Genomic DNA, 12,137 nt, shown 5'->3' with positions numbered 1-12,137 from the left:
AGCATGGAAGTATAACAAGTTCTGAGCAAGAAAAATAAAGTAAATCTATACTTTGACACGTTAAGAAAATAGCAGAATATCAAAAACAACTAAAAAACTTAAAACCAGAGACATAAGTCAAATTAATATCAAAAGGCAGTGTAACAACATAATTCTACTTACCAACAAAAGAGGACAAAAAGTATTGAAGTAATATATTCTGAGTGATAAATAACACCAAACCCTACACTCAGTTATGTTACCATTTAAGAGTATAATAAAAATAAAGATGTTTCCATGCAAGACTAAAGCCTTCCCTGAAGTATCCACTAAAGAATATACATCAGTAAAAACAAAAACAAACAAAAAAGAACCCGGAAGGCAGAAAGAGATAAAAAGTAACAATGAAGAAAAACTGGAAAACATGTTTACAAATCTATGTAACTATTTCTTATACAAAGCAAAAACTAATTTGGAGGAAGTTAAATACAGTCCAAATATGAATTATGACAAAATATTATGATTCTGAAACACGCAGTTAGGATTTATTTAAGTTCAAGTATTAGGAAGAAGATAATAAAAATAGCAAATACTTTTGTGTTCTAGGAACCTATCTGATACCATTATGTTCCATGAAATTATTTTAACACTTTACGTGTGTTAGCTAATTTACTTTACACAACAGCCTATGACATTGCTATGTTTTTTGTCACCACTTTACCACCAGGACTACTGAGCCCTGAGAGTTTAAGTTATGTAGTGAAAATCACATAACCACAAAATAGGTAGGAAAATGTATCTGAGATGTGAGCCATGGTAGTCTGGTTGTCTCCTGTTAAATCAGATAATCACACAAAACTGTAAAGTAACCTTAAAAAGAACAGAAATAGAATATATAATTATGTATAAAAAACAAGTAAGAAAGAGAAATCAACCAAGCCAAAATATGGCAAGAAAGAAAGATTAGGACACCAAGTAAAAGCATAGTAAACAGAGAGCAAAATAAGTCAAAATATATCATTATTCACAATAAGTGCAATTACATTTCTCTTTTTAAGCTATGGTGTTTTAAAGTGTGAAATTAAAGATGCAAAATCCAGATCTATGTGGTTTAATGATACCTATCCAAATGAAAATGACACAACTCATTTGATAGCATAGGTATAAAAATATAAATCTGGAAAATATAGTTATAGAAAACAGATATGGAAAAAAGTACATGTGCAAAATCAAGTTTTCTTTTAAATGGTAATAGTTTTATATGAAAAAAATACACTTTGAGCCACAAGTACTGGAAATAAGGAAGTTAAAAACTTAATAATTAAAGGAAGAACTCACTCTGAAGATGTAACAATATTGAATGAGTATATAATATAGCATCAAAACAAAGCAAAAATTGCAACAATTACAAAAAGTAATTGACATCACAATCTTAGAAGTGACTTTAATGTACCCCAGGAACTGATAAAGTAGCTAAAAAACTGGTAATGCTATTGAAGATTTTAACACCGTAATTAGAAATTTGATCTAGTCTCTGTGTGTCTGTATATGTATACATCTAAGTATATAAAATCCTGTACACAATAAATAGAGAATACACATTCTTTTTCAAGCGTTAAGTGGAAAATATAGTTTTAAAATGTCCATAAAATAAGCCATAAAGGATATCACAATCAACACTAAAAATCAGCATTATACCTATCTAGCCAAAATAAAATAAAAAACAACTGGGCATGGTGGTGCATGCCTATAGTTACAGCTACGTAGGAGGCTTAAGCAGGAGAATCATTTGAGCTAAGTAGTTTGAGAGCAGCCAAGGCAACACAGTGAGAATCTCTCTCTAAAACTGACGACAACAAAAAAACCCCAAATCTCCATAAGTTTATTAACTGAGAAGTAAAATTCTGACTAATCATTGAGTTAGCATTAAATATCACAAGGGGGTTTAAAAATACTGAGAGCTGAGTGACAGCGAAAACCGTGCATATCAAAACTATGCAATGCAACTAAAGTAGGAAAAAGGGGAATATTTCTAGACTTAAATAACATATATTGCCATTCTTCCAAAATTTACCCATTTGGATCATGAGAATTCATCTTTAAGAAGAGTTTCATTGACTAATCCTATTTTAGTTCATGAAGCATTCCTTTGGCTCCATGAAAATCAAACTGATTTTGTAGACTCTGAGCATCCTGAGATGAGATCCATCAAAAGCAGTCACCATTCCAGTTTTATCATTGGTATGCCGTGTTAAGTAATCCTTTCAGAACACCCATGGTTTCCTACTTAACAGCGGTAAAGCGATCATGCAATTTATTCAGAAACTGATAAGTCATTTGCATAATTTCCCTTAAATCTTTTGTCTTTACCATTATCTTTATTGGTATTACTTGTATCAAAGATGGATTTACATAAACTTTTAGTATGATGAATACGTTTAGTTTGTGACAGAGTGTTAAGTATGCAGTATATCATAGATTCGAATTTAATGAAGACAAGCAAATATCCATATTTTGGATAAATTGATTAGAGAATTGGCTTATTAGGAGTTTCAATAAGTAAGTAAGCTACTGAAGTAATTTTGTTCATGTTAATAAGACTGATGTCATTTTAGCATAACTGCGTGTCAGTTTTGGAGCTCAGGGATTCATAAAAATACCTACCAGAGAAGCTATTGAAAATAATATTAATTATGTTTTTAAATATTGGTGTTTCTTACTCTTGTAAGGTGTGAATTAACAATATTAATAGAACATAAGTAAACTAAACAATTAATGGGTTAAGCTTTCAATTCAAGGATTAAATAAATAAACCCAAAGGAAGCTGAAGTAAGTAAATCATAAATGTAAGAGTAGAAGCAGATAACTTAGAAGCTAACCAAAAGCTAATTCTTTGATAAAGTATCAAATAGACAAACTCCTGCATACCTGATCGAGGTGAAAAAAAGAAAAACATAACAATATTCGAAACAGAAAGGAGAACATATATGCATATAAAGTGGAGATCTTTTAAATCATAAAACAACTTCCAACAAATTTTTAAAAACTCAAAATAATAATTTTATAAAAAATACAGATAACCAAAATTGATCCCAGAAGACACAGATAAACCAAATAAAACTACAAACATTAAAGCAATGGACTCAACTGATTAAAATCTATCCATATACCAAAACCATCAATTCACTTTGTTTTACAAGTGAGTTTTTATACCATCCAAGGAACAGTTTAGTTTTTTGTTTCTAAGAGAGCGGGTCTCCATCTGTCTGTTGCCCACCCACACTGGAGTGCAGGGGTGTCATCACAGGTCACTGTAATCTTGAACTCCTGAGCTCAAGTGATCCTCCTGCCTATCTCCTGAGTCGCTGGGACTAAAGGCACAGGCCTCCAAACCTGGCTTTCTGTTGTTGTTGTTGTTGTTGTTGTTGTTGTTGTTGTTGTTGTTAACGTTTTGAAGAGATTGGGTCTCACTATGTTGCCCAGGCTGGTCTCAAACTTCTGGCCTCAAGTGATCCTCCTACGTCAGCCCCCCAAAGTGCTGAGATCACAATTGTTAGCTACCATACCCAGCCAGAACAAACAGTTTATGCGAATAGTTCATTGTATACTTCTTAGGGCTTCAATCTAGGTGAAATAATTCTGTAACAAATAAAGCTGAGTATTGTTATCATTGTTAAAGTGGGTATAATGTAACACTTTCATTTGATGATAAAAATATCTATTATTTTAAAGGGTACCAAACTACTTCAGAGGTAAGGTATAGTGGCAAAATTCTAGAAGACACTCAAATTGGTTTTCAGAGAGAAGATGAGAAAGCTGTTGAAGTCCTCCTTCAGACAGAGAACAGAAAATGTGTGAGCAGCCCACTGGGAGAAGATGGAGGCTTTGAGAAGGAAAGGAATCAGTGCTCTCCTTTTAACTTTACTAGGAACCAATACCTGCCACCAGAAACTCCTGAATTTAGAAGTGTATTCAAAGTGAGATGTGGTTCAGATAGCAGGTGAAGACCCTGAGCTCCATCCACCGACCATCCAGTTGATGAATATGCCTCAGGAAAACCAGAGGACAAAGAAAAACAGGCTAAGTGCAAGGATAAGTTTTTTTCAGAGATCAAAGTCTCTGTAATTCAGACAGATATGAAACTCTTAGGTTTCAGATATCAATTTTAGCATAGCCTGGATCCCATGGGAGACGTCTTCATGAGCCAAACTGCTATCTTTCCCTTAAAATTATGAGAATATAATTCAGCAGGATGGAGAGAGGTGGAAAATTCTGCATCCTACTCCAACTAAGGGGCAGAGAAAATAAAAAAGAGCAGAGTGACCAGTGACACTTGAAAGGAGATGGAAATAGGCCAGCCTCACAAGACCTCAAGATATGGGAAGGTATGTTAGGGGAACCCCAGGACAAAGAAGGAGGCTCTGTTACTTTAGACAGCAAGGTACTCAGTGCTTTGTCCTTAAACCTTGAGAAGAAATACAGTCCATGTCCAAGTTCTCCCAAATTAGCAAAAACCCCACTCGGCCATTTCACAGGCAAAGAAATCAGAGGAGGCAATCTTAAAACACACCAGAAAATTGTATCTTAATTCTTTGGCTACCCATTATTCCAGGCTGTAGAACCCCATCCCTCTGTACAAGATTTATCAAGCAAAGTGTGTATTTATAACTGTAAAAATAATCAACAGTTGCTCAAAATATAAATATTCAAAGTGAAAGAATAATGTGAATTCACATGTGCGAGGACCTAAGTAAAAATCGAATGAGGAAACATTTCTTGACAAAACTTTTAAAGCTTTTCCGAGGTATACTAAATTTGCTGTGCTTTAAAAAAATATTTTAACCTACTTCATAAGCATATACTCATCATCATCTTTATCATCATTATCATTGTTTTGGTAAATGTTATAATTACAAAACTACTTTTTCTGGACCAAGTAATTAGGATGTTGATTTTGATAATGAAGTGATGATAATGAAGTGTAACTGATAATGATAATGAAGTGTAACAATTAAGAGTTAAGCTGAATCATTCATTACTTTGCCAAAAATGGATTTTCTCACTTCTGATTGTAATATTTCTAAGATTATATTGGCTTATAATATATAATATAATATATATTATATTAGAAAACTATTCTGAATTCACCATCAGGCATTATTTAAATACCCTGCAAATGTTATTTGGAGCTTCCAATTTGGACAACCTGTTAATTTAACCATGTTTAGATTCTTCACTAGCAATGCTTCTCCATGTTCTCTGAGGCAGGTAAGGTTAGGTACACTACACAAATGGCATAAAAGTGCCCTAAATAGAAACCATGGCATTTTGCAGGGGTTAGCATTTGCATTATCCCACAGTTTCACAACCACCTGCACACCGCAATTCCTCTTCATTCACTTCATATGAGCAACTTAAGTCATATAAGCCACCCCAAAACGGCTTTTTCAGAGCAAAAGTTGAAAGATAAATGACTAGATGACTGTTTAGTGGGGTACAAAAGTGTCCCACAGCACCAAGACCATCCTGCTTAAAACCAAACAGAAAGTTCAGGACCCTGGGAGCAAGAGGAGGGGTGGGGATTTCTGGGCATTTCCTGGCTCCTCTAGGAACACAGGGGAAGCTGCAGGACAAGGCTGGGCTCTGTGCAGAAGAATCTAGAGTAAATACCCCAGGCACCAGCATTTTGGACTCTAAAACTCCACATTCTGTCCTGAGAAATACACCCTTCACTCTACCCGTGGCAGTCTCCATTTGGCTGTTCAGACCCCTCTCTGGGTGGAAATTATCATCTCTGTGACACTCAGATGCAGAAAGGAAAGATAAAGTAGTAGCCAGAGACGTTCCAAATTTGGGGGAGAACAGGAGGTGCAATATGTGATGATTTCCATAGCAAAGCATGATGCAGGGGAAAGCAGAAACTGGCAAGTAGAACAGAGGGGTCCCAGGGAATATAAACACATCTGGGCTAAGAAGATGCTAGTGGAGAGACAAATGCACCTGTTTCGCAAGCAACCATGAATGCCTTTAACAAAATATCACACAGTGAGAGTGAGCTGGTCCAGTCAAATGAATGGAACAGGACAGCAAGAGAATAAGTGCAGAAAGGCAGCCCACAGAATAAGAACACTTGCAGAAGGCTGAGGCCAAAACAGAAGTAAAGAGAGACAGGAGGCAGCCCAGGACAGTGAATAGTGGAAAAGGTTCTGTAGTGCCAGAAACTGTACAGTTACTACTGCTACTCTGACTACACCACTGTCCTCACTGCTACTAATGATGACAGTATGGATGAAGTGAGGGAGTACTTACAGTGTGCCCAGCTTTATTCTAAAGGTGTTACACATTCATTCTCATTTAATCCTCACAAAGGAACATGCCTTCTGGAAATGCACAAAGATGAGAAATGAGACAGACCTGGCTGGAAATCTGGCTCACCACCCACCACCAAGTTAATCTCCCCATTTTTTCATTTTCTCCTATATGAAACCAGGAAATCAACACCTACCTGGCATAGTGACTGTAAAAATTAGAGATAATGCCCTTAAGTGCCTCCTAGCGGCTGTCATTATTGTCATTAATCTGATTAAAACAATCAGAAGTGATGAACAAAGGGGAGAGTTGGAATAGAAATGGCAACAGAGAAGCTGTAATGGAAACAGGCACAGAAGCAGGCCTCCAGTGATGGAGCCTTGAGGCTCAGAGGGAGTGACAGGGAACAGGTCATTCATTTTGGCTCGCCATTTTGTGTGCTTCTGGGTGCAAACTCACTCAGAGTTTCCACCTCAACTAGTGGGAGTATTAATATTGCCACTCCCTACAGGGCGGGCTTGTGGCATCTGAGTTTATTATTAGAGGCAATGAATTTACACAAATGTGCCTATCTGGTTGATAGATGGGGAAGTCCCCTTCCCTTATACCATTTATCAGTGGAATTAAGACACTCAACTAGTAGAACCACGTCAAAGCCAGTCAATTACAGACTTCAGAGTCATTAAATAATATGTGTCTCTCTTAGTCACCACTAATAGAATCTAATTAATCTTATCTGGCATGAAGATTTGCTTCCGGTTTACCTACCACAACTTCCACCCTCCTGTGAAGCATCCCTTCTACCTGTTTTGCGCTCCCCTCCCAATTTATGTCTGTGTTCATTCCTCTCTGGAATGTTGCTCCCTTTTCTCTCTAACTGACCAGATCCTGGTCATCCTGGAAAATCCAGTTTAAAAGTTTTATCTGCACGAGGAAGTGCTCTCTGCTTCCCTGCAATGGCATACTGTCTTTTCTGAGTTTGTCACCCTACTTAGCAGTGTCCTGGGCAATAATCACATAGTGTGTACACCTCTCTCTACTCATCAATAAGCTCCCTGAGGATGGCAGACAACGTGTCTTTTCATTCTTTATGGAAATTTGCCTCATCTCACAGGGTAAAGACATAAAACATATGTAATGCCTACATTCTTTGGACCTAATAACTTATTTGATTCATTATAACAGTAGTTAATATATTTCAGGATTTTTATAAAGTCTTTAAAATATAAAGTAAAAATAATATAAAGCACCATGCTCATAACATAAAAGTTTCTGGGGCATGGGTAATGAAGATGAGATAATATATTCTGAGGTTTCTGCTTTCAAAATGAGAGTTAAAGGTAGTGTGAAAGTGGGTAGTTTTTTTGTTTTGCTTTGTTTTTCCTGAGACAAGGTATCTCTCTGCGGCCCAGGCTGGAGTGCAGTGGTGTCATTCATGGCTCACTGCAACTGCAACCTCCTGAGTTTAAGCTATCCTCCTCCTTCAGGCTCCCGCCTCAGCCTCCAAGTAACTGGGAATACACACGTGCACCACAACACCAGGCTACTTTTTATTTATTTATTTATTTTTGAGACAGAGTCTCGCTTTGTCACCCAGGCTGGAGTGCAGTGGCAATCTCGGCTCACTGCAACCTCCGCCTCCTGGGTTCAAGCAATCCCTCCCTCAGCCTCCCTACTAGCTGGGAATACAGGCGCCCGCCACCACGCCTGGCTAATCTTTTTGTATTTGTACTAGAAACAGAGTTTCACCATGTTGACCAGTCTGGTCTTGAACTTCTGACCTCATGATCCACCCGCCTCAGCCTCCCAAAGTGCTGGGATTACAGGCGTTAGCCACCGCGCCCGGCCGATTTTTTATTTTTGTATTGTGGGGTCTTGCTATGTTGCCCATGTTGATCTTGAACTCCTGGCCTCAAGGGATCCTCACGTTTGGGCCTCCTAATATGCTGGGATTACAGGCTGGGCCATGGTCCTGGGCCCAGAATTAATTATTTTTAAATATGCATCTCACCTCACTGGCCTCAGCCACCCTTGAAGCAAAAGCTTCCTGGAGAGTGACAGCCTCAACCCAATAGAGGGAGGAGACAGGGCGTTTCTATTGCAGCTGCAAGCACTCAGGTGTCCCTGGTCCCCTTCCATGCAACTCATTAGTCAGGCGCACAGCAGGGACTGTGTCACTGCCAAGGCGCCTCTCTCCTGTAGCATCCAGGGTTTTAACCACATTATGAATAGCTCCGGGTTTCATCTGCACCTCTCTCCCTGCAGGTGAGACTGGTACACTTCAATAAACAGGTCTCACTCAACTTAAGCAGAGGGCTGACAAACTTGGCGTTCCGTGCGGCAGAAGTGAGCAGCAATCGCTAAGTTTGTAGAACTCACACTTTGGGGCCATTTCAAGGCCAACGTTCACTTAAGAACCAAAACGCGAAACTGCTCTTCCTAGAGTCCTTTTCAACCAGAAGAAGCTGCTCCATCTGTGGCCCCTGCCCTGACTCAAGATGAGGCGGTCACTATCTTGAGTGACCAGAGGTCAGCTGGCTGACCCAGTCACCCTCCAGGTGTCCCCCCGAGATCGCCCCCTCCCATTCCCCACGAGTCTAGCTCGCTCACCAATCTTGGCCAGGGAGGCCAGCAGGATCCACAGAGTGATCTCGAAGGGGATCTGCACGTGGGGGTAATCCAGGGTAAACACAGGCAGCCGGCTCTCCTCGAACAGCGTCGTTCCGGGAGCCACCACGCTCGCAGGGCTGGGCGGGCTGGAGCTGGTGCCCATGGCCCTCGGCGCGTTCAGCAAGGTCTCCGCCAGGGCGCCCACGGGCCCCGCCACCTGCAGGAGCAGCAGCAACAGCATCGAAGGCGGTGGCGCCCGCAGGCTCCTCCAGTTGCCCAGTGGTTCCATGGGTGCCGCCGGTTGCCGCCGAGAGGCGCGGCGGTTGGCCCTCCGAGCGCTCAACGCATCGCGCCCGGGCTGCGCAGCCCGCTCCGCCCTGCCCCGTGCAGAGCAGGGCAGCGAGAGCCACCCGCCGCTGCTGCGGGACCGGGTCTCTGCAACCAGAGGGCTAGGTCCTCGCTGTGAGCAGGCGCACTGCCTGGCAAGGCACGTGCAGGGCGACAAGAGGCCACTGCGCGGACCCTCAGCAGCCCTCAGCCGCCCTCCGCCGCCGGCCGCCGGCCCATGCCCGTGAGCTGCTCCCCAGCCGCAGCTGCAGGCCCTGCCCAGGGCGGCCCGCGGGCGGGGGCGGGGCGGGCGCAGCGCCCAAGCCGCGGGGCAGGAGGACAAGGGGACCCGGCCGGCACACCGCGCACCTGCTCGAGCCCGCGGGGTACGCAGGGCCCCAGTGACCACGGGGGCGATGGCTGCCCTCCCTTGGCGCAGGCACCGCGCGCCAAGACCCGCCACCCCCAGAGCCGGCGAACTGTGGGTGGAATCGCCCCACCGGGCGCATGGTGGCCGGAGCTGTCTCCGCCCCGGAGGCAGCGTCGGACGTCCATCCAGTGAAGGGACCGGCGCGACCCACGCGTCGCGCCCTTCCCTCCTCCCCCGCCCCCGCAGGCTCCTGCAAGGGGACACCCGGTGCGCTGGGCGCGCGGGGAGCCGCCACAGGCTCGCGGTCCGGAGGAGAAGCCCGGGCCGGTGGAGGAGGGGTGCTGTCACCCCAGTCGGGCGCTGCGGAGGCCAAGACAAGGCATGGGGTTCTCTGAACATACAGAAAGTTTAGGAAAGCCAAATTTTGTTTCCTTTGCGAGAGTTTATCAACTCGCGCACAAGGTGCTCTGCGCAGGGGAGCTCCCTGTGCGGAACTCAGTGTTCCCACGCCCCCACGGAGTCGGAATCCTGTTCTCTCCTCTGCCACACTGTGCTGCTTTCACCCATTTGCTACACTGTCGCTGCCACTTTTCTTCTCCCTCCCCCAGCTCACGTAAAACCAAAACATCTTTCTCCGCTTTTAGGCTTAGAGGTGTACATGTCCAAGAGCATAAGAAATATAAATATTTCATGGAAAACCAGTGATTTGCCTCGCTGAGATTGACTTGCTCCCCTAATTACAGGACAGGCTGTGGTTAGGAAAAGAAAGGAAGCGCGATTCTCCTTCTGGATCTGAAAGGGCTTTCTCATGCAGAGCCAACCTTTCCTGTCCTTCAGAGCGCAGCCTTCTTCACTGGTTGCGATCTCACTGTTCGAGCATCTTTATCGCCAGAAACTGAAATGAGCACAAAGGGGACTAGTTGCCATTCAATTAACTCAAAGTTTTCCCTTTGATAGTTATGAAATAAAAATCCTCCTCTTTTCTTAATCTTTGATGTGTCAAAACGCGTGGCTTCTACTATTAAACAAACACCAGGCAGTTCGACCTTCAAAGCAGTTTTTTTTTTCTTCTAAGTTTTAACATAGAAAATCAATGAGATGTCAGCAGAGGGTACAAGAAAAAAAATCCTCCACCTGCATAGAAGAAAATAAGGAACAGTCCTCTTTGGACCTTCAAAGTAATGGGTCCAGGCTAAAAAGAGAGAAGAATTCTGAGAGATGTTACAGAGCACTACTTCATTTGCTGTTTCACAAAGCACCAGTTTTTCAAAAGTGCTACAGAATTGAAACTAAAGATATTATCTTAAAAAGAATCACTGCGCATCCCAAACTCAGCCTCCCCTTCTCCTTTCACTGGAAACTTTTATTAAAGGTATGTGCCTAACATACCCCCGTGAAAAGGCAGCAAATAAGAGCTTTTTAAAATTTTTGAGTACCTATCTCTACATGGGAAGCTCAATACAAGGCACTTTACTTGCATTTTTCTGTTAATCATAAAAATCCAAAGAGGCAGATATTTTTTACCCATTTTATAAGTGAAGAAATATAGTGTAAAAATTTTTTAAAATAAACAAATAGACTTAATCAAGTTCACACATTAAGTAAGTATCTAGAAGGAATTCACGCCCAGGCCTACCCAGGCTAACACTGGTTTCATCTCACCCTTTACCCCATGACTAGTTGCCCATAAACAGCAGGCTATATTCTCAGCTACTGCAAAATAAGCAGTGGAGAATATTTCAGGGATTGTTCCAAAAAGTTATCGCAGGATACAGTTTTAGTAAGTGAATCAGGCAGGTCTACACACTTAGTGACATAGTAATAGGGAGAGGGCACATTTAGACAATAATTTCTAGGAGTTTGTCACACAACACTTTTAAGAATGATTGTGCATCATGAACCAGTAAATGAATGACAGATCTGTTTCTGGGCCCTCACTGCCCATAGACCCTATGTGGTATCAATTTAACTTTACACATCTATGCTACTGAAGTCAAAGGCTATCCACTTTTCTTTTTTACATTTGGAAAAAAAAAAAAAAGTCCTTTTATTTATTCTTGTAAGTAAATAAATTAGTTTTAAAAAGACGCTTTTCATCTTTCCCTTAAAGCAAATCTTAAAAGAGTTAAATTATGTCCCTATGCCGAGAGCGACTTGGCCTGGCTCTTTCTTCAAAATGCCCTCTGACTAGGAGCTCAGCCGTGAAAGTGGTAACACCAACCCATAGAATGACTGAAGCAAGAAGCGAAATGTGGGTACACATTTAAAACCCTTTAGTGGTTTCTTCGTGACCTTTAGACATCTTACCTGGTAGCTGAATTTCTGGACTAATTGGGGGTCCTCTTTTATGCCCTTTGATTTCCCATAACTTTTCAGCACTTAATCATTTTGCTTTTCTCCTACTGAAAATCTCTGTGAAGGTATTGGTCTGTTTGACTCATTCTTTTATCTTTAGCTCCTAGCATAGTGCCTGGAGACAGTGAGTACCTGCTAAATATGTGTTGGACGAATAAATGTATGAAATGACGATGAAATGAACAGC

The 12,137-nt window shown here is 41.8% G+C and overlaps 1 protein-coding gene across 1 annotated transcript in view; it reads right to left on the bottom strand.

Annotated features, from left to right (window-relative positions):
* SLC9A2 (solute carrier family 9 member A2) overlaps positions 1-11,630 on the bottom strand; it is a 91,060-nt gene extending 79,430 nt beyond the window's left edge. The window contains exon 1 of the mRNA XM_001108368.5: positions 8,899-11,630. Coding sequence (XP_001108368.3) covers positions 8,899-9,994 — 1,096 coding nt within the window. The 5' untranslated portion in view covers positions 9,995-11,630. The remainder of the gene's footprint in view (positions 1-8,898) is intronic.
* Between the last annotated feature and the right edge of the window lie 507 nt (positions 11,631-12,137).

The sequence above is a fragment of the Macaca mulatta genome, chromosome 13 (assembly GCF_049350105.2).
Source record: "Macaca mulatta isolate MMU2019108-1 chromosome 13, T2T-MMU8v2.0, whole genome shotgun sequence".
Lineage (NCBI taxonomy): Eukaryota > Metazoa > Chordata > Mammalia > Primates > Cercopithecidae > Macaca > Macaca mulatta.
The sequence above is the reverse complement of the archived record's forward strand: the minus strand, read 5'-3'. Positions and strand labels throughout refer to the sequence as shown.